This window comes from Apiospora marii (assembly GCF_038362585.1).
Source record: "Apiospora marii strain CBS 49790 chromosome Unknown utg000001l_segment0_segment0, whole genome shotgun sequence".
Lineage (NCBI taxonomy): Eukaryota > Fungi > Ascomycota > Sordariomycetes > Amphisphaeriales > Apiosporaceae > Apiospora > Apiospora marii.
The window spans coordinates 3,444,020-3,465,939 of record NW_027117372.1 but is presented as its reverse complement, the minus strand read 5'-3'; the positions used below and the strand labels follow the sequence as shown (position 1 = coordinate 3,465,939).

General features: G+C 52.2%; 7 protein-coding genes across 7 annotated transcripts; 2 read left to right on the top strand and 5 right to left on the bottom strand.

Moving 5' to 3' along the window:
• Nucleotides 1-3,642: 3,642 nt before the first annotated feature.
• On the bottom strand, nt 3,643-4,105 carry PG985_001127 (uncharacterized protein; the record flags this gene model as incomplete). The annotated part of the gene is made up of 3 exons (XM_066820896.1): nt 3,643-3,806; nt 3,900-3,959; nt 4,015-4,105. The coding sequence occupies 3 exons, from the start codon at nt 4,103-4,105 to the stop codon at nt 3,643-3,645; spliced, it is 315 nt and encodes a 104-aa protein (XP_066691775.1).
• A 4,080-nt stretch (nt 4,106-8,185) lies between these two features.
• On the top strand, nt 8,186-9,303 carry PG985_001126 (Nitronate monooxygenase; the record flags this gene model as incomplete). The annotated part of the gene is made up of 3 exons (XM_066820895.1): nt 8,186-8,640; nt 8,696-9,101; nt 9,169-9,303. The coding sequence occupies 3 exons, from the start codon at nt 8,186-8,188 to the stop codon at nt 9,301-9,303; spliced, it is 996 nt and encodes a 331-aa protein (XP_066691774.1).
• Nucleotides 9,304-9,620: 317 nt separating this feature from the next.
• PG985_001125 (cupin domain-containing protein) lies at nt 9,621-10,323 on the bottom strand (the record flags this gene model as incomplete). The annotated part of the gene is made up of 4 exons (XM_066820894.1): nt 9,621-9,736; nt 9,798-9,812; nt 9,899-9,962; nt 10,036-10,323. The coding sequence occupies 4 exons, from the start codon at nt 10,321-10,323 to the stop codon at nt 9,621-9,623; spliced, it is 483 nt and encodes a 160-aa protein (XP_066691773.1).
• A 591-nt stretch (nt 10,324-10,914) lies between these two features.
• On the bottom strand, nt 10,915-13,031 carry PG985_001124 (uncharacterized protein; the record flags this gene model as incomplete). The annotated part of the gene is made up of 2 exons (XM_066820893.1): nt 10,915-11,826; nt 11,895-13,031. The coding sequence occupies 2 exons, from the start codon at nt 13,029-13,031 to the stop codon at nt 10,915-10,917; spliced, it is 2,049 nt and encodes a 682-aa protein (XP_066691772.1).
• A 918-nt stretch (nt 13,032-13,949) lies between these two features.
• Nucleotides 13,950-16,401, bottom strand: PG985_001123 (Adenylosuccinate lyase; the record flags this gene model as incomplete). The annotated part of the gene is made up of 12 exons (XM_066820892.1): nt 13,950-14,305; nt 14,424-14,521; nt 14,583-14,732; nt 14,801-14,847; nt 14,911-14,984; nt 15,062-15,222; nt 15,294-15,366; nt 15,462-15,513; nt 15,622-15,741; nt 15,810-15,872; nt 15,924-16,219; nt 16,353-16,401. 12 exons carry the CDS (start codon nt 16,399-16,401, stop codon nt 13,950-13,952), a joined length of 1,539 nt encoding a protein of 512 aa, XP_066691771.1.
• A 713-nt stretch (nt 16,402-17,114) lies between these two features.
• Nucleotides 17,115-18,209, bottom strand: PG985_001122 (uncharacterized protein; the record flags this gene model as incomplete). Its single annotated transcript, XM_066820891.1, has 1 exon — nt 17,115-18,209. The coding sequence occupies one exon, from the start codon at nt 18,207-18,209 to the stop codon at nt 17,115-17,117; it is 1,095 nt and encodes a 364-aa protein (XP_066691770.1).
• Nucleotides 18,210-18,822: 613 nt separating this feature from the next.
• On the top strand, nt 18,823-21,165 carry PG985_001121 (HEC/Ndc80p family protein; the record flags this gene model as incomplete). The annotated part of the gene is made up of 3 exons (XM_066820890.1): nt 18,823-18,867; nt 18,950-20,892; nt 20,958-21,165. 3 exons carry the CDS (start codon nt 18,823-18,825, stop codon nt 21,163-21,165), a joined length of 2,196 nt encoding a protein of 731 aa, XP_066691769.1.
• Between the last annotated feature and the right edge of the window lie 755 nt (nt 21,166-21,920).

Here is a 21,920-nt window from a genome sequence, read left to right as displayed (position 1 = left end):
GTAAGGCCTTACCGCCTACCTGAGACAACCGCGTTCAGTGGCAGATCACTTTGTTTCGGTGTGAACCAAAAGCCGCGTCGGTGTTCGGATGTGGCCGGGTCTTTGGGTCAGATCGTCGCTGGGGTCTCGCGTGAGTAATTCCATGGGCAGAGAAACCCTCCCAAAAGAAGCAAACACACTGGTCTACTTAGCTTCGAGTGTAGTTCAAACACATGCGCAGCTGCCACTTCTACAGCCGTTAGAACGGCGTGGACATCCCGGCTCGCTCACCACCCTTTTTGAAGAGTAGTATTAGCAAGGCATCAACGCGTCATAAAACAGAACACATGACATTGCTCAAATTGCCTCTAGACAGGCTTTGAGACCACATGGACAAGCCCGGCTGGATTTGCTACTTGCTTTTTTATTCAACACCAGATGTGACAGCGGACGACTATCTATATGTAGTGTAGCCGGCTTTCCTGAATAGGTAGCTCTACGCTACTCGCAGCTTGCCTTAGCCTTCGCCGATCAAGCGCCAACCACCCGACCCAGCCAGCTTTCAGACATGCATATGTACCCTTTCTGTAATGCTGCCCTGCCCTGCCCTGCCTTGTCCTGCCCCGTCTGTCCCGTCTGTCCCGTCTCGGCAGTTCTCTCATAGGGTAATCTGTCGGATGTCGCAGATATGCCAAAAATCTGATAACTAGCCCCCTCCATCTCCTAGCCGCCAGTCTGATATCCATACATACTCCAAGTACCTCTTCAGCCATGGCGGATGCGCCAGTGTGCATTGGGCCCAATCAGGTGTGGCTTGGCGGCTGGAAGAAGAAGCGCTGCTCGCCAAACTTGTCGCAGTAAGTTTGCTTCTTTCCTGTACCTGCTGCTGTTGTTTACCATTCGTTCTTTTTCTATGTTTCTGTTCCGTTTGAGAAGCGACGGCTTTCGCTCACCGACTCTGTCTTATATTTACGTACTCAGCCAACTTTGTTTCCTTCTGGCAAGAACAGTCTCGCTCGGAGTGACAGAGGAGAACCTATTGGCGGACGTTTGCTCATTATTTCCTTTTCCATCTTAACACATAACGGCTGGAGAGATAAGTCGGCACTTCAATGTATGTTGAAGGTCTCATAACTTGCAAAGAACTTGCACTGCTGCCCTGTCCCTTCAAGGTATCCAGGTTGGGTAGGTAGCTAGGTGACACAAGGCGCCACTGTTGGGGCCACGATGCATCTGACAGCGCTCGTGGTGTGCTTTCCTGCATGAGGGGCTTGGGCAGGCTGGTAGATGGTAGGCCGGCTCTCCCACCCGGCGAAGCCACCGAGCAAGCCACCTGAAGAAAGATGATGGAACGTGCTTGCATTCATGGCGCCCGAATGACCTCGCGCACGCGATTGGGGGTCTGTCTACTTTTGGACTGTGCCAAAACTTGGAATGCAGAGGCAGGTTGGCCATACACCCGTAATCGAACACAGGAGAGAGAGAGACATGGGATGTGAATCAAGCATCCCACGGTCTGTCATTTACACCTCCTATTTGCCGAACGCAAGACTCAGCTGATGACAGCGTCCGCCTGTTTCTCACTTATCAATTGAGGGAAAGGACAACAAGCCTGTGGCCGTTCGCGACGATGGAAGATCATGATATGGAGTGGGAGGTTTGGCAAAAGGGGAAGACGAGAATGAGACGTCAAGTCGATCTCATATCAACATCAGCCACATTCGGTGTGGGAAAGGGTGCATCCATACACATATCACGCTGCCAAGGCGACTCAAGAACAGAAAGAAAGAAAAATACGCGACTTCTGAACTCTCTCTCAAAGCAACTGGAAACCTCCTAAAAAGCAAAAGGCCTGCTTCAATGAGGCTCCTCCACACCGGCTTCCAGAACGGTAGCAAAAAGGTGTGCTTCCTTTTCGAATGAGCGGGTGCTTGATGCACATCAGACCTTTCTCCGCTGCTACGCTCCCCCTCTTTTCCTTTTCCTCTTGCATTTCCTCCCGTGGTTTATCATTTCGTCTGCGCCGGCCCCCCACTCGAAACCCTTTGTACTACTACATTTATTAGATAATCATGTGGGTAACACGAGAGCGACGTAAGTAAATACATCTGATATCAATCCCGTGGCCGTGGGGTTCTGGTGATTGGGGGAGGGAAGGACAAGTAAAAAGATGAGATATCACATTGTCATCAGCAAACGTGTGTCGGTAGCTGATAAAACGAACGACGGCAGCGTTCCAGCGAGGGGGTTCCGGTTCACTCGTGACCGTTGATTTCCATGTGATGAATCGGAATGTAATCACTAGTTCTCTCTCTCACCTTGCCCCGAAACCAGATAAGCGCAAACCTGCATAAAAAACTCACCTTCACCGGTCACGGGGATCCTCTATCCCCTGGTCCCGGGCCCTCCCCTGTTTACCTGAGAATTAGTAAGACAAGGGGGTGGTCAGTCTCAACCTCCTCATTCCGGAATCCGACAGAAGAAACCCCATACATACTATGCTGCCCGAGAGACTCAAACGCCGACCAAGGCGAGACACATTCGAAGATTGCCCCAAAACAATGTGCAGAACTGCATAGTATTATGATACAACCGTCAAGATTTATATCACTAGAGTACCATCGGAGTAAATACCACGAATAGAGAAGGGGTATATCGGGACATTTGCGTGGGGGATCCACGGGAAGAAACAATCAAAAGCAAAGAGAAAGCCAACACCACAAAGTCCACAGCAGCATAAGCCATCAATCACCAGTCTCGCCTCAACGTTTCCTTTTCCGACACAACAAAAATTTCATCCTTTTCCCAATATCGCCAAGTCTCAAAAGTGCTTTTCCCTCCTGTGTCCTAGCCACCCCAATTGAGAGTGACATTGCCCAAACGCCCCTAAATCCCCCCAACGGGTAGTGACCTATGACCATGCATTGGCATGGCTCTTGTCTGTATCTGTATCTGTGTCTGGGTCCTGTTGATACCCGTGTCTGTTGCCCGGGTCTACCAGAGCTGAGCGTGTCGGAGTTTGCTGGGGCTGTTGACCCTGCTGGTAATCCTCCCTGCAGTTGTTTCAAAAGATAGGAAAGTGGCCAGCGAAGGACCAGCCAACACCCCCGAGCAAGAGAAGGATTCCAGAAACGTTCTGGAACCTCAGCTCCCCTTACACGTCAGGTGGCAGGTGTCCCATCCCAAACGCATTCCATCCGCGATAACGAGGATGAAGAGCTCGCTCCTCACAGCTTCAGTAACACCGAAGCCAATGCCCTGGTCGGATATCCTTGTAGCCTACCCCACCGTCGGCTCTTGGTGACAGGCAACTAGACCAAGCTGAAGAAAGGGAGGAAGTCGAGGGCTGAATCCAGAAGAAACACGAAGCTGCGGTGGAATGCCATGATAGTGAAATCAACCAGGAAATTCGTACGTGGTGCAACACCGCCAATATCGATCTTCAAGTACTGTTCGCCCTGATGCCGTGAGGCTTTTCCAAGTACGCCCATCCAGTTCCCAATCTAGTGTATACAACTGAAAACGTAGGAAACCCCCAACAAACAAAATGAAAAGGAGAAGATAGAGCCAACTAAGGCGAAATGTCAAAGAAAAGGGAATGATCGAAGGCGAAGACTGTCAGCTTTCATAGCATCAAATCCCACCAGAGAGACAGACACCGAGCTAGTATCCTGGGTTGTAGTTGTTGAACTTTGTTTGCAAGAAGGTAAGAGCTGCCTCGGCTGCGTCTTCTCGGGCGTTGTTGAGATTCTTGCCATCGTACCAGTAGCGAGCTTGAATCGTCGTATTGAAGACGTTGACAACACTCGACCAAGCTGTGCGGCCACCTGGCTCATCCTTCCATCAGTATGACACAATGCTGCAAAGCGCTCTGGTACTAGCACTGGAGGGATGGGCACTGGCGGGTTTCCTCAACTAACCTCTCCTATCAGACACGAGCTGATAGTCCGGTGCTGTGTACTCGTACTCACGACACACGTCTAAGATGTATCAGCAATGGATCCCAAAGTGGCAGGCGAACCAGCCAGTACTGACCTTCAAGTTTCTGTTGCCATGGGGAAGAGGTAGTTTGATGGCTGTGGTGGTGGTGGTGATGGTGTGAGGAAGAGGAAGAGGAAGACGGCATGTCGTCTAGTGAGTGGGTTGACGGATATAGAAACGCAAGTAGTAAGAACTTCTTTCGCTTGGCCTGTAAAGGTGGCTGTGTGGTTTCAGTATGAAGAGAATATCAGGGACGGATGGTAGCGATGAAGACGAGTCCAGGCACAGAAGACGGGAGGCATTTATATGCCCAAGAGGTTCGATTCGAGCTGACCGGCCAGGAGCACAGTATCAATCAACAACAGTCGCAATGGTTTGAAGTGACGGGTCGGGTATAGAAGGGTCGCGGATGGTGTTTGCACGATGTTGCAGGCGGCAGTGACGGAAGTAAACCGCGTTATACAAATGACGGCAGAGTGCATCTTTCGACGAGGGAAGATGGTTCTATTTCTAGCATTCTGAAGAGAACAAGACTGGCAGTTCCTTTTTTGGACAAGCACTGATTTGACTACTTTGTAGACAATTTGCTTTTTTTTTCATAAATTCAAGGGGGCCTGTTTGAGTCCGAAGGAAGGGAAGGGATCAAGATTGCCAGGTACTTTTGCCTGCTAAGCAACGGCGTCTTGGTACCTACGTTTGTTTGCAAGGTAGACAGGACCGACGGGCAGACGGGCAGCCAGATGAACGGGCAGACATCGAGTCGTCGAGCTCTCGTCCCACTCATGCCGAGTAGCCACTTGGCATCATTAGAACGAAGCAGGAAAATTTCCAAGAGAAAAGAACATATGGGGAGACACCCAAACTCGCCCAGTCAGCCAGGCGCTTTTGCTGTGCTGTGTGCGCTGTGGTCTGGACGGGAGGAAGCAGATAGCGACCAAGAGGCGCACAGCATCTATCAAGATGCCCCCAACCGTCGTCACCCAAGCACAGACCGGACAATTTTCCCTAGGGCCTAGGGTAGCACTGCACATCCTCTGCGGCTGTCGCTACCGACGAACAAGCTCATCGGAGAAGAGGCTTTTGCTGCCCAATGGCTTTGCTTTCCCTCGTCGCTTATTGGCGTTGCGTTGCGTTGCAACAGGTGATTGTTGCGCATCGATCAGACCCAAAGCCAAACGGTACCTCATAACAGCTTCGGTTGGTAAAGTAGCACGTGGGCATCTAAGCAAGGCAGCAAGATGCCGAAACTTGCACCCCTAGGTAAATGTCCCGGCGTTGGTGTACCTGTCTGTAAGGGGATCGATCGCGTCTGTTGGCGGTCATTCCTCCCATATGTTTGCTTTTCGCAAACGAACGGATCAGAATCAAAGTCAAGCTGCTAGCCATGGGTGAAAACCAAATAAAGTACATCACGGCTGATGGGACTTCATGGTAGGCGGCCTAGGCCCAGCAACAGCCCCCCTAGCAAGCAAGCAAGCAAGCAAGCAGTCAAGTACCTACAGTACATACTCATCCCAGGCACGGCGTGTTGCCGTGACTAGGGTGTTTGCATCAAGAAGGAGGTCTCGAAGGGTGAGTGAGATAGATGGATGCCTTGGGCTCGTGCTCAGGCGTCTCGACCGGGCAGCGGGCAAGGGTCCCTCCACGTTGGACTGACGGCACTGGCTATTGATGTTGCTGCTTAGGTAGTTGGTGGGTGTCACTGTTGAAGAAGCAGCGGTAGGTGAGAAATTATAGATTGGGCAGCAGCAGCAGCAGCATCAGTGTTGTCCTTTGAGTCAGATTCAACATAAGTTGTTGTCGTCATTCTCCTGCTCACTCTGTGGGCTGCGCCGTACAGCGAGCTACTGTACAGACCTAGGTACCCAAAGTAACTACCGACCTGTCTGGTTAATGCATGGATCCACGTAGCATGGCAAGTAGCCGATGTGCTTCTCTAGTGTCGTCATCAATTGATGATGTGATTTTGATATTCAGAATCGATGGAAGCGTGGATCAATATATGCGAAACAGTCCGCGGCTCCGTTGGCATCCCCATCATATCGGAATTGATATAAAATTTGAAGTTTGACGTGCAAGCGATTACCCTACCTACCTGCTGCGTTATGTACAGTAACCTAGGTGCTAGGTGGGTGGCACTTGGGAGGCAGAAGCAGCATTTGATTTCACTTGTCAACTGCGGGGCACATAGCTTGTCCCTGGCGACCCCGCATACTCGCGCTACTTATGTACTTCCCTAGCTGTCAGTTGTAGATTGATCCAGTCGGAATGATACCCAAGTGACTAAAATTGTCAACTCTTTTGACACATGTATGTAGCTAGGATTTCGGCCATCAAATGCGATTGGACAGGTAGCGAGGATGAACACTTCACATGAAAAGGCAGGCCAGCTTGACTTCTGTGGGTCACAGCTTACGAGCCTTCACCGCGGATCCGACAGCACGGGTCCTCGGCCATGTCAGTGCGACTTCACGACTGAGGAGAAAGGGGGCAGAAAAAAACCCTCCTAGACCGGTGCTACCTACATCCCATACTTGTGGACTTCAAGCAGATGCATAAGCTCACGCGTATACACAGCAGGCGAAACTAAGCACGAACCACGAACCACAAATTCAATTCTCTCCGTAAAAATGCGCGAAGTCGAGAGGTGATGGGGGAGTGGATGCCGCTCCGACTGGCAAGAAGCACATGGGAACTGTGACAGGTATTAGCAATCACTCGGTCGGACAAGCCGACTGTCTCTTGCCGAGCGGAGTCGGACTCCTTCTCTACTCAGGTTGTTCTTTGGACCATCGTAATAGGAGAACAGTAACGAAGTGGTCGGTTTTGACCCGTCAACACGCTTGCCCATACTGTTGGTGACAGCAAGACCTTGGTCATTAGCGACGCAACCTTGACTCGTAGATATACAGTGAGTTGTCGGCGCTTCGTGACTGCAAAGTCCTGGCGGAAGGACGTTTAGGCAGGCAGCAGCCGGCAAGTTTGTCACTCGGCCACTTAGATTTCATTCTTCAAGGCAGCAAATCTTGTTTCCATATGCGATCTGTAGGTTAGCAACCCTTTCGCGTTTGGTGTCATGTTTGACGGGAAATCCGCCTACGGCAGACGGGAGGGACCCTACAGACGCCATTGAATGTTTTCTTTCCCAAAAGGATCAAGCCTCCCAAACGAGAGAAAATGATAGAAAGAAAGAAAGGAGGAAAAAACCAAACCTTCCCGTCTATACCACGGGGCAATCCGCATGCACCGGCCTCCCGTACTCCATAAGGGATATATGATGAATAAGGTTGCAAGTTCGGGAGGGATTTCGCCAGGCCTCGCCGTGAAGTCCTCCCGGTCCGTCGATCGTCGAGTTGAAATTGGCTATTAGGCGAAGCTGACCCGGCACAACACGACACAGAAGAAGAGACTGACGCGTAGTGTTGGGGGAATGAGCCCGAAAGTGGTGTCATGTAGAACCAGCAGGTGGTTGACATGGTACAAGTTGCTCCTTGGACGAGGCGTCGCACGGCATACGGTGGCACGGGTAGGCATGACGACGGAAAACAGGAAACGGAAAACGGAAAACGAGGAGCCTCCCGCCGCTCAGCGTCCGGCACGCCATCGCTGCGATACGAGTCAGCCCGTTTTGGCCGCTGGTGATACCCGCGTTTCCTTTCTTTCTAGCGGTGCTTTTTTTGGCCTGTGAAAATGACTGGGGTATGCCTGCTTGGCGATCCAGTTCATGTTCATTCACAACGAAAAATTGGAGGTTAAATGAATAATGAACAATTGAAGTCTTCAAGAGAAGCAAACGTGAAGAGAAGGTTCGCCTGTGTAACTAAAATATATCAATGCCTTACATAATACAAGTAGGTATTTGGATGTGGCTCGGTACGTTCGAGAAATGCTACCCCAGCCACTTTGACCACGCCGAGTTTCAGGGGCTTGGCTAGGAGCCGAGTTGTGGGGTACCTCGGCATTTCACGAGGTCAGTTGAGCACGCTTCTTTGAAGAATGCGGGTACGACTTCTTCTCATGACAACTAATAGAGACACTTTTTAGATCATAGAGATTCTTCATTATTTTCTCTCCACTGTACGCCTACTTGCTGTCCAGCGTTTTCTCAATCCATATATCTTTCTTTTGGTCACTGACCGTAAACTCTCGGAGCCCCCACATCCGCCGCAGCCGCCGCGTTTGGTTCAGCATCTGAAAGCAGCACAATCATTCATTGTCCATTATCATGCCTTTCGACACGGAGTTGACGCGCCGCCTAGGCATTAAGATCCCCGTCGTTCAGGGCGGTATGCAGCACGTGGGAATCGCGGAGCTGGCGTCGGCTGTGTCCAACGCCGGCGGCCTGGGTATCCTGACGGCTCTGACGCAGCCGACGCCCGAGGACCTGCGCAAAGAGATTCGCCGGTGCCGGGCCATGACTAAGAAGGACCACCCATTTGGCGTCAACATCACCCTGCTGCCCGCTCTCAACCCGCCCGACTACGGCGCCTACGCCCAGGTCGTCATCGACGAGGGCATCAAGACCGTCGAGACCGCGGGTAACAGCCCGGGACCCGTCATCAAGAAGCTCAAGGCCGCCGGCATCATCATCCTGCACAAGTGCACCACCATCCGACATGCGCAGAGCGCTATTAAGCTTGGCGTTGATTTCCTGTCGATAGACGGCTTTGAGTGTGCTGGGTGAGTCGTGCCTCCTCATCTGTACCTGAGTATCAAAACTAATGGTTGGATTTAGTCACGTGGGAGAGTCTGACATCACAAACTTCATCCTGCTGAACCGCGCCCGGCAGTCGCTCAAGGTGCCCTTCATCGCGTCAGGTGGCTTCGCTGACGGCCAGGGCTTGGCCGCGGCACTGTGCCTGGGCGCCGAGGGCATCAACATGGGCACGCGCTTCATGTGCACCGTCGAGTCGCCCATCCACCAGAACATCAAGGAGACCATCTGCAAGGCCCAGGAGACAGACACGTCCTTGGTCATGCGCAAATGGACCAACACAACGCGTCTGTACCGCAACAAGGTGACAGAGGAGGCTGTCAAGGTCGAGGCCGCCGCGGACGGCACTACATTCGAGCCTATGGCGCCGCTGATGAGCGGCAAGCGCGGCCGCGAGGTCTTTATCAACGGCGATCCTGATTACGGCGTAAGTTCTGCCTGGACTAGAATATCTCCCAAAAGAAGCAATTCCACTAACATGGCAACGAATGCAGGTCTGGACAGCTGGCCAGGTTATTGGGCTGATCCACGACATTCCCACGTGCGACGTACTGGTCAAGCGCATCGAGAAAGAAGCGGAGGAAACTCTGAAATCTAAGCTAAGCCTGACTTCCAAGGCCAAGCTATGAGGAATTCGAGGAGACAACATCTGCCAGCTGCATGAGACCTCGTTTAGCGTGTGTGATATAGAAATCCAATGACAGAATGAATAACAACTACCATGCACCCGTATGATGATGTGTCTACTGACTGAATTTCACGGCCAATTTGAACAAGTGCCCAAAAGTTAAGCTTCTGAGAGAACCACCCATTTTTGGGCACTGTGGACCACCCCCAGACTTGTCCCGGCTAACAACATCAGCATCGAACTCCACATTCTGGCCTAATGTCGCCCCAGCCAGTCTGGGGCTGCCTTACGCCCAGAATGCGGGATCTCCACCGGATCTCACGGCTCCGACTCCACATCGGGCGGGAACGTCCCAAAGAGCTCCATGATGTGTTGAGTTTGTTCTGGGGTCAGCTTCTTTCCCTCGGTCGTGACCTTGCTCATAGTACGAAAATCTTGAACATCCATTTAGTAAAGAGGTTCTATAGAGGGCCTGGGAGCCACAAATCAACTTACAGTCCATGTAGTAGCCTTAGAAATTAGCAAGAGAAGGTGTCAGCAAACCCAATAATGGAACTTGGGATATGACCGGGTTGCCAGTAACAGAAGAAACATACCGGGAGTGGCAGTCATGAAGAACTCGGCGTCCTCAGTCTCGCTGGCATTCTTGAACGTATGCACCTGACAAACAAACTATAAGTCCCACCCACCAGCTACAACAAGAGCGAGGGGGGTCTCAATCGGTAAAACCTACCGCACGCGGGGGTACCGTGACCATCTCCCCGGTCCCGCAGACGACGTCGCCGTCGGGGGTCACGAAGACGACGGACCCCTTGGTGACGAAGAAGCACTCGTCGTGGAAGCGGTGCCAGTGCATGGGCGGGCCCGAGGCGCCGGCGGGCAGCTCGAGCACCATGCAGCCGATGCGCGAGTCGGTGCGCGAGCCGTCCTCGTAGATGTAGATGGTCGTCGGCCCCACGACCACGCGCTCCGAGTTGGCGCGGGTGCAGTGGTTCACGGGAACGGGTCCGCGGAGGGGCATTGTGGCTGTCGTAGGAAAGTAAGTAATATTGGTAAGTAGTATCTATTTTCAAATATGACCTTCTAGTCTTTTCAGCTTGTTTATTGTATGGTAGTGTTGGAAAGTATTCTGAGGGGATCGAACAACTCGGTAGCGAAGAGATATGGATGTAAAGAAGTCAAGCAAGGGGCAATGGTTTCGCAAGGAGCTGAACTCCAGCCCGCGCTTTGTTGTCACTCCTTCAAGCGTCAAACCTTGGCCGAGCTAATATCGGTCCCGAAAGTCAGTGCCACGTTCACCAACTACAAAAGCAACATATGAGATTTATCAGACTCGGTCTACAGACCATGCATCATATATAGCGCTGTATGTAAGTTTTATTATACAAGCCAAAATCCGGAGCCGGAACTGTTTGTTCTGCCGATACGTATAATGGGTAGCCTATGTGATCGCAGTCTACCATGTGGACTTCGGAACGGCTATTCGGATCTTAAATATGTCCGGAAAAATGTACAAGACGCCCAAATGACCCCCAAGGCGCCCATTAAGAAAAAGCCAATATCAACGCTGGAAACGCCCGCAAGCAATAAACGACGCCCCTTTGACCAGCTTCTACTCGATGCTCATCCGCATCAGGCCATCGTGTGTATCCGTCATCCCCTGGAAACCAACCCGGCCTTTGCTGCCGGCAATAGGTCTGCCTGGTCCTGCGCTCCCGTTATTCCCCCCGGAGCTTCCATTATCGCTGGGCGTTCCCGATGCCTTCTCTCCCCCATTGCTTCCTGGGCGGGAGCCCCAAGGCATGTTGTCCCGTTGTAAAGGACTCTGCATGACCGGCGAGTTATGCACACTCATGCCAGGACTTACCGCTCGTCGCTTGAAGCTGATGGAATCCAGATCATCGTCCCTACGCCGCTTATTATTGATGCGTCGCGTGATTTCTTCTGCCGTAGGAGGTACTCGGGCGCCCCCTTGCGAACCGCCCGCCGAAGGAGGGGCCTGAGGGGTTTCAGATCGGTTACTGTCGCTACCGGTACCAATCATCGCCAGAGCAGGCCCAGGCCCGAATAAACTCGCTGCGCCAGATCCAGCCGAAAGGGAAGGCGAGTCCATATTAATATCCTCACTGATGCCAGACGACGAGCCACGTGGGAGGAAGGCGGGAGGGGGAGGGGTAACTCGATTGCCTGCGACGCTGCCAGTCTCAGAAAATGTATCCCAGAAGAGCTTTCCCTTAGAATTCTTCACAGCCTGTTGTTTGAAGCTGCTAGACAGGCCGGACTCACCCATCATCATCTCGTCTTCGGCAACGTCGTCTAGGTTTTCGCCGTGCAAGTTGGGGGACATCTGTGCGGCGGCAATATCTAGCGGCGGAGGAGGGCCAGAAGGTATGCGAGGTTCGAGATCCATGTCACTTTCGCGTACTTGACGAATAACTTCGGCTTCGCGCCGAGTTTCGCAATCGACCGGTTGGTTTTCCTCTGCCAGGGCGGCTCGGATCCGGGCAAAACCTTTCGTTTTCGGCTGTGCTAAATGTAAGTGGGTATCCTCTGAATATGACACCAAGGAGGCTGGCAGAGATGGTGTCTTACAAAGAGATTGCCTCGCCGAGTCACTGTACGTCTGATGACACCTCTTTGGCCACCTTCCACAGAGTCTATTGCCCTATCCTCCGCATCAGCGCTTGAAATGTGGAGCTGGTTCGCAGCCCAGCTGATGCTCTCCCTCCTTGATTGAGCAGTACTGGGGATGTCCTTCATATCCTTGACCATGTTATTGGGAGGCGATTTTCCCAGGTTCGCGGAGGTGGCGGACTTAAAGCCCAAACCCAACAAACCTCTCGACTTTTTCTTTGGCTGTTTCCGTGGGCGCGTCCGGAAGCTGGCCAGACTGTTCGCGGCCGGAGAATTGCTTGTAAGCCACGGTACACCTGAACTCATGCCAAAGCCTTGTGGAGTCTGCTCGCCCATCGCGGGGCCGCTTTTAGCAGCTTGAGGAGTGCCCATGAAGGCGTCTTCCATGTCGTCGTCCATCAAGTCGTCGTCGTCGGAGCTGGAAGAGCTATCAGAGGCCACGACATTCCCGCTGCCGACCGAGCTAGAGATGTTCATGCGCTCCTGGTTGCCCATCATGGACCACAGCGAATTTGATTGCTCGAATCCGTAGTCGCCGATTTTGCGCCCGGGTATGTTCATGGCCCTGCCGCTGCCGCCGCCAATGGTGGGGGATGAGTCGGGCGAGGACTGCTCGGCAAGTGTCGAATGGTGCAGGCTCGTAGCTGCCCTCGAAAAGTCTAGGCCTCGCGACCGTCGAGGAAGGATATTTGTCGGCGATGCATAGATCTGAGAATGGTCGAGTTTCGGGGACAAAGGACTTGGCTTAATCGAGGCGGGGGTCGGGATGGGAGACGCGTCGCGGGGAGGAAGCTGGATTGAAAGGCCACGCATGGGGAATTCTGGCTTTCTGGGAGTCACCGGAGCGGCACTGGTCGCGCCTGCAACAAAGGAGCCCGAGTCTCTCAAAGAGCTGTCGTCCTTCGAAGTCCGCCGCGCAGCTTCGATGATGAGCGGTGAGGGGGATAGTTGTGTGCCTCCTCCATCGGATAGGCTTCTAGCCTTGGACAAGGGCGATCTCTCCATTCTCCCACTGTCCGTTACGTTTGCTCCACCAGACTCTCCTTCTTTCAAATATTCCATGACTGCTACCTCATTGTAGCCTGTCCCGGCCATCCAACTAATCAGCTCATACGACGACGACGGACTGACTTGGCGGTTACTGAAAGTTCAGGTACCTAGTCTTGGAAACGTGGGCGGCGCTTAGGGATGATTGCGGTTTTTGGCAGTATTCGGGTATTGAGGTACTGAGGTGTCGCGAGGGAGAAGACACGCTTTCAGTCGATTGACTTGTTGAATTGGTACAGTAGCTGGCACAATCGATCACGGCATGAGAAACAGATTATTGGATACATTTGATTCCATATTGAGTAATGCCGAGAACAGGCGGGTCTTCCGATGCCACGTTTAGGCCGTCATTGCTATGGAGAGTTTGTGTGATTTCTTCTAATGTGGGGGAGAGGCTGAGAGCCAAAGTAGGTACCCAAGGGTGGATTTGGAGGAGAGTCGGTAACGATCCTGGATCCCTTGCCGCCCGGTGACGTCGCAAACTCTCCCGCTGCTGCAAGTACAGTGTGAACCCAGGCCAGTTAGCCAGTGATTTTAGGCAGGGATTGCCACAAGAGTTGCCTGCTAGGTACCCAAGTACGGTGAAATGCACTAATAATAAATCTGTCAGTGGGGTGCCGACCGCTGAATTGGAATGTAGATGGACCCTAACGCAACTCTAGATGCATCAGAAACACATCTGCCTGCATGTCTCTGAATCCTATCGACAATATGACTACCTGGTGCCTGGTACCAGATGAAGTATGAGACTCGAGAACAAATGATTCGACTGTTTCATACAACTTTAAAGAAAGCCTGTGCACAGGCTCTTCTATAATTGACGACCTTATACATGCCATTGGACGGTTTCTACATCATACCTACTTTTGGTTTCCATCAAATATACACAACCACAGCTATACCCACTCCCCTAAACGCCACGCAATGCAAGAACAGTTTAGCTGTTCATACCCTCTCATTGAGGATTTAGACGTTCAGCTGCACTGTTGAGCTTCCCAGAATCTTCTGCATGTAAGGCGCCAGCTTCAAGTCGACCGGACCACCCTGGCCTGCATATCGCTGCACGATCTCGGGCGCGCGTCCGACGTAAAGCTTGGGATCCATCATGCCGTCGATATCACCCCAGACTGGCTTGAAGTACTCGGTGTTCTTGATCCGCTCAACCAGGTCATTCTCGCCACCTTCGTTCTTCACCACTGCGGAGGCTTGGTGAGAGAGGACCCGAATTTCTTCGTGTGCATCCTGGCGGCTGCCACCTTGGGCGCAAATCTTCATAATGATGTTCTCTGGCAGGGCGTCAGTATGATAAATCGAAGTATAATCTTGAGACAGAATGCACGAAAGGTGGACAACTCGACAAGTACCCGTGGATTAACCCCTTTCGAAAGAAAAGTGGGGGGAAGGGAAGGAATAGGGCAAGTATTTTCGGAAATCACTTACCTGTAATCATGAAGGGGAGCTCGGAAAGGTTGTGCGCATGAATTCTCTTGGGGTACACAACAAGCCCGTTAGAAAGAGCGTCCATACCGATCAAGCACCTGTTCGACGACGTTAGTGATATTCTTAAAGGTAACCATTGGCATGTCTCAGGGGTCGTACGCATCTGCCAGGAGGAACAGCTCCGGGATATCACTGCGGCGAATCGCACTGTCGTCGAGACTGCGCTCCATCCACTGAACACTCATGGTGTTCATGAAGTTGATCGGGAGCGAAGCGAGCTTGCGTCCAAGACTGGCAATTCGCTCAGACCTATAGCGAGTATGTCATTAGTCACGTTTGCCTCAAGAGAGTTATATGGTCAGGCTGGGAGAACTTACAACATAGGATTCCGCTTGTAAGCCATAGCAGAGCTTCCGATTTGATCCTGTTTAGAGTAAGTTACTGCGTCACAATGAGAATATTGACATGGATGTATCTGTATCCCTACCTTGGAGAAAGGCTCTTCGACTTCCTTCATGTTGGCAAGATGGCGGATATCACCAGTGATCTGCATAACGGTTGCTGCAAGCACAAGTCAGCTATCGACGAAACAGTGGCCCGGCAACGATATCCAATAACAGAGTGAGGTAGAAGCTTACCACCGAGGCCAGCAACGGCATTTGCAATGTTGAGATCAACCTTCCGCGGGTAGGTCTGGTACGAGATGTCGTAACAGCTGGGGAACCCAGCCTTTTGGCAAAGGATTTCGTTGAGGCGATCCACCTTCTCGGCATCATTGTCGAAAATCTCCATGAACGAACTAATCATACTGCGTTAGACGTTGTCCAATTTGTCTGGGGTGCTGTTTACAATATACGGGTTAAAACTCACGCTTGGGTACCAGTGGTGCCTTGGGCACCTCTGAACTTCAAGTCTTTGTATACTCGCTCGATGTTCTCCAGATCTGCACCGCACATTAAGTCAGTGCCCCTGAACCCCAATTAATGTAGAAACAGATCGCTGCTGTGAAAAGTGTTGGCAAATATTGAGAATACTGACCCATCATTAGCATCTGAGTCCACTGGCAGGCTCTCTTTCCGACGGTGATCATCTGCGCTGGTTGGTAATGCTGCAGATTTCTGGGTGTCAGTGGATATCACATGAACTGGCAGAGAGTGCCTGTGCTAGACGGAGCTTTGCACCGCAAACGAGAACGTACAGTGTAGCCGAGAGTAGGCTCATCCTTCCACTCGAGAGCGAACGACCGCAGGTTGTAGATGACCTTTGCCACTTTAGGAAGAATAAGCTCCAGGGCGTTCTTCATCAAGATGAGCTCAGCCTGTAATATGAATAGTCAGCATTGTCCTGCACGCCTAACCCATCGCTGGGGGGAGTAGAGGCCCTTACGTTGTCGGTGACATAGCAGGAGGTGGCTCCATAATGGATGATACCAGCAGCAGCGGGTGCGACCTGCACCCCGTCTTAGCAATCGATGAATCTTTATTCAGGCATGATACTTACTTGGCCATAGGAATGGACATGGGCCATGACATCATGCTTGCGGCGCTTTTCCTCGACAGCAGCGACCCCAAAGTCGTCGTTAGAGACGATGAGATGCTGCTTCATCTGAGCGATTGCCAGATCAGTGATGGTGTTGATACCGAGCTCTCTAAAGCCAGTGTTAGTCTCCCATCGGGCCATTTGACAAATCATAGCTTCATCGAGGGCGATAACCAGCATTCCAGAAGAGCACTTACTTCTCGGCCTCGGCGAGATACAGCCAGAGCTTGCGCCATGTCGAATGACGGGAGCGCTGGCTGAACAGTTGCTTCATCTCATCGCCTTAGGTAAATGATAGTGTCAGCCATGGTTCTAGATACAAGTCAAAAGGGGCGGGATAGTGAGCCCGATTTATCCCACAATTCGTGGAAAAAGTACAGAGCGACATACTGGAATAGCGAGAGTCAAGAGGGGTCTTGTACGTGTCGTAGCCTGTCATTTTGGCGATTTCAAAGCCTTGGGCGCTGGCGGATAGGCAATTTGGCACGGTCTCTACAGGGTTGAGCAGGAGAGAAGTTGCTAATGTGGTGCAATGTTTTTATAGGGGGAGGTGAAGTCCAACTGCGACTGCGCGTGAATTCATGTGGGATCGCGGGGTGACTGGATGAAATTTTGGAGGGGCTCCGATGCTAGGCCATTCACTTTTCACTTTTTTTCCCATGCCCCGCGGTACTTTGGGAGCACAGCGGGCCCAATCAGAGCGGGTGAACAAACCCAATTGGCTGGAAACGTAACCGGCAGGGATGGGCACTCGCCATTCAGATAAGGGTCCAACTGGGTTGCGACTGTTGATCAACTCATGATCTACCCATAAAATGAGTAATACCGCATTTCGCAGAGGCAAAAAAGTGAGCGTGCCTATCATAGAGGTGCTGTATGCTCTCTTGAAAACATTTGCCTCCAGGACCAGTGTGAACATTGAGATTATTGAATCCTCCCGTCCTCCTGCAACGGAGACATTCTATCCCACGAACGTCATGGGATGCCCGCCAACCTAACCTTATTCGGCCGAGACGTTTATCTTCTATGTCAACTCATTGAAAACAAAGACCCCTGACTTTCTAATTGACCAGTCCTCCAATGTATGTAACACTTCAATAATATTGTACGTCTCCTTCCAGCCAGTATTTGCGGCTGTTTGGCCACCCCTACTCATTGTGAATCGTCAGGGGGCATCTCCCAGCGCCTAAGGCCCTGCCTGTTATCTTGTCCTGCATACACAGGCTGCGCAACGAAATCGAGCACCCATTGACGCACCCTGGCTGTCTTCAAAACCTGGGGATGAGTTGCGCTCCTTGACGAGAGATCCCTGATACTATAGAAGCCCCCTATGTCCTCTTCGTCGAGTCTTTGCCGGTACAGCAGTTGGATTTTGGTGAAACCTTTCCGTAAGCTGTGGCCGTGCACCTTGGTTTTGAATTCACTCAGCGCAACGTTGCGGAGCAGTATGATGTCTCGCCTTCGCAGAACCCGCAGAATGGCGTCAGTCTCGTTTGCCGCATTTCCAGTGGCAGTCAACCAAAACGTAACGCTGAATCCGGCTTTCGTTTCGTCTCCGACCAAGAGCTCAATAAGTGTCTTGCTTGAGCCCCACTTGGTCGTAACTGTGCGCGGCTCTGCTATAGAGATGACGCCTACAATGAGGTTGACGCTCATCGTCTGGGGCTGGATTGCTTTCAGATGAGCCGCGTTCGGCAGGGCGGACAGATTGCTGAGCCTCCCGTTTCCCAACCCAAGAGTACGATCTGCCTGAGATGACGCCCCCTCACTAAACGAGTCCTCATAGCTCAGAGTGGTCAGGAATGATTGCGATCCCATCACAGAACTTTCGGAGGGCAGTTGAGAGGACCGTACATCTTGATGCACAGCAAGGGAATGGTCGTAGAAATCGTTGAGCAATGATTGGCTCAGTCCTGAGGTGTCATCGCCTGTTCCTCGAAAGCTGCCTGAAGCCGAGACTGACGAGAAGAAGTTGTCATCGCCAACGTAGTTCTGGCTCAGCTCGTGGACTTGAGAGAAACCGGTGTGTAGCTGGGCTCTGTGTAGCGGGATTGACCTCCAGGCAGCTGCATCAACATCATAGTCGTTTGCTGAAGCGGCCAGATGGTGCTGTGGGAGAGATGGGTCGGATTCTTTGATAAATCTGGCATGAGGTTCCAGAAACCCATTCAACAGGTCAGGGCCATCCTGTTCAAGGGAGCTCCTTTCCGGCGCTCCAGCAAATATGACCAGCTTCTTTGGTGCCATAATGGATCGTACTGCTCGGCATTAGATCCATGCTCAAATAGGAAGGAAGTTTATGGGGAAGTTGGAATTTTATAACTAATTTCAGACACAGGATCGAGGCAAATTCGCCTATCACTTCGAAATTGGAGTGAATACAGGGGAGGATGGGTGAATACAGAGCTCATGCTGGAGATAGGTGATGATGACCCATGGTCCAATAAACCCATGTAGGATGTAGCACTATCGACAGTCGTTCCTTAAGCGGGAGCTCGAGTGTTTCTTCCAAACTGCAGGGTTTGGTGGGGCAGGCGGGCTAGAGGTAAGCGTTTTGTAACCTCCACTATTTCTGCCCAATCACCTTCTGCGACGGGGTTTGTTTACTTCAAACCAGCGTAGTCAACACCGATCAATCAATGCATGGCATCCTTCTTGGGCAGCAATCTATTTTGCGACTCGCGACAGCTGTTGGTTGTATCAACAATTGGTGATGCTTCGGTTGTTTTGGAATACAACCATCTAGTCGCACAACCCCTTCGTGGCAGACTTCCCCCCTTTCTCTGCTCAATTTTGTCGTAATTTATACGATTCGACCTTCTGGGGAGAACCACACACACATCGCAGTTTCCCCTGCAACATGTCGCAGGATACAGGTCTTTGGAGCGTACGAAGACCACGTGAGGTAAGTTTGCTGTTTTGTTGCTTCTTTTGGTTCCTGCCGCGAGTAGCGACTCAGCCGCTAACACTCGGCTACCTATGACCAGACACTAGGCGGCATCAACCTAAACTCTGCAATTCCGCACCCGGCTTCAGCCATGAAACGATCGAATTCGAACAGCGGCGGCAACCATGTGCGCTCCATGTCGGGATCTAGGCACTCCCTCGCCATGAGTCGCCCTACGCAGCCCATGTTCGGTCGCTCGTCCTCGGGCACCAATCTCCCCGAAATGGGCCTTTCGTCGGTTAAACGCCAGTCGCTCGCGCATCCTCCCTCGGCCTTCAAGAGCTACGCGGCCGGCAGTCTGCCTGGCCGCAACTCCGAGGGCGATGCGCGTCGAAGCAGTGTCTATCGACCGCACCCTTCCAACAATGGCCCCATGAGCCACCAGAGCTTCTTTCAGCAAGCACCACAAGCCGCCGGGGTCCCAAGAGATCCCCGACCACTTAAAGACCGATCGTTCCAGGCGCGCATCGGCCAGGAGTTGCTGGACTACCTGGTGCAGAACAACTTCGAGATGGAAATGAAGCATAACCTCTCCCAGAATATCATGAAGTCCCCGACACAAAAAGACTTCAACTACCTGTTCCAATGGCTGTATCACCGTATCGACCCGGCTTATCGATTCCAGAAGAACATCGACCAGGAGGTGCCTCCTATCCTGAAACAACTAAGGTACCCGTTCGAGAGGAGCATCACCAAGTCCCAGATTGCTGCGGTGGGCGGTCAGAACTGGAGCACCTTCCTGGGCCTCTTGCACTGGATGATGCAGTTGGCCCAGATGCTGGAGGGTTATTCTTGCTACCGCTACGACGACGCATGCGCAGAGGCTGGAGTCGACATCAGTGGCGATCGCATCATTTTCGATTTCCTCAGCAGCGCGTACCGTGACTGGCTTGCCATGGATGACGATGCCGGCGACGAGGATGCAGAAAGAGCACTGGCTCCGCATGTGCAGGGAATGGCTGAAGCGTTTGAACGATCAAACTCGAAGTATCGATCCGAGCTTGACATGCTAGAAACCGAAAATGCCCGGCTCCTGCAGGAAATCGAAGATATGGAAAAGGCCACGCCAGACCCACGAGTGCTTGATGATCATTTCAAGATTATGGAGGAAGACAAGACCAAGTTCGAAGAATATAACGCACTCGCCATGCAACGCTCAGACAAGTACGAAAGCCGTATCGCTGTTTTGCAAGAGGAATACGATAAGCTGGCGCAGGAGCTACAGGAGGCCGAAGACGAGCGGCGCGGACTGCAGAAAGAAGTCGACGACCAAGGAATTAGCATGCAGGATATTGACCGCATGACCTCAGAGCGTGAACGACTGCAGAAGGGCATCGAATCGGCCGCCCTAAGGCTGGAAGATGTCAAGAAGAAGGTGGCCGAAAAGGAGGTGGATGCTAGTCGCAGGCTTGACGAGCTCGAGCGCCTTGTGGACAAGTATAACACCCTCGCTTACCAGATCGGCTTGATACCCAGCACAGCTGTGAACGCCAACGGCGAACAGTTCGAGCTGGCTGTCACGGTCAACGAGTCCAACTTCACAGGCTCCATGATGGGTGGTCCGTACAAAGGAGCGGTATCGGAAACCTCAGAACGACTGCTGGCCGACCCGGTCACTGGGTACCAGCCGGCGCATATCTTGAACCTGGACTTACGAGGTAGCGTTAAGAACGCTTTCATGGCCTTGCGGAAAGATATTAGCGAGCGACGAAGCGCTGCCATGGATGCTATGATGAAAGACCACGACTTGTTGGATGGCATTAAAGAAGCCATTGAAGACAAGCGGTCCGAAGTTGAGGCTCTCGAGCACCGTGTCCGTGCTGCCGAGGAGGAGTACGAGAGGACCAAGGAGGTTACCACCACACAGAAGCTGGCCAGTGATGCCCAGATCGAAAAGATGGAGAAGGAACTCGCCAAGATGCGCGCGCAGCTTACCGAATCCGTCCAACTCATGGAGCAGCGTGAAATGAACACCAACATTGAGTATGTCTCACCTGAGCTCATATCACTCCTCAAATACCTAAGACTATACACTAACATTTGCATAGATACGAGCAGCTCACTCTGCGCGCGAACTCGCTGCGGGAAGAGTTGCACACGGAGATTGAAAAGATGCTGAACGACATCATCAAATTCAAGGTGCACATCCAGAAGAACCTGGAGGACTACGAAGGGTTTGTCGCGGACGAGCTCGAGAAGGAGCTCGGCAGTGAGGAGGACATGATGAAGGACGATACCCGGGGCGTTGATATGTGAGATGAGGGGCGTGTAGAGCGCGAGGCATGATTATGAGCGACGAGACGACTTGGGTTCCCACGTAGACATGGACTGCATTGGAGTTTCTGGGGAGGTTCTGTTGGCTTATTTGTTTTTGAACACGTTAGATACCACCGTCTGTCTGTTGGGGCGACGAACCAAAGCTGCTGCCGGCGTTGAATATCGCTCAACGCGTTCCCCATTTTTGAATATCACTTATAATCACGATGCTCTGGCATCGCCCATTCACCGACAAGTCCTGCTGCAGAGAAGTTGCCAGTATAAATTTATGAAACGCATCCGCTGATACTTCCACCTCTAGCATTCGAGTATAACCCTGCAAGATACCCTCTCCCAGCTCATACCGCTAAGTCCAAGTGGGGTTCCTGATCCACACGATAGAGAACGGCGCCGCTGCCTGGCCAGCCTTGGGGCGCTGCTTTGCTGGCGTTCGACCGAACCACACACCCCAGTCCAGAGCGGTTCCGTTCGTGGTCGAAAATGGGGAAGCGAGCGTTCCCTTGGCGTAAGATTTACGGGCGACAAGCGATCGTGACCTGCGATTCTTCGGACCTAATGACGTGAAGCTCGGCTTTTGGCAGTAGTGGCGCGGGCCCCCAAGCTGCCAAGCTTGCGAGCAAGGGAGGCAATCTGCCAATATGCAGCCTGTAGGTGAGTGGCTGGGGCCGGAGAGACAAGGCTCGCAGGGGTGGTTTGATAGATGTCGGTCAGCAGCTCGTTCCCGCACCTACCCT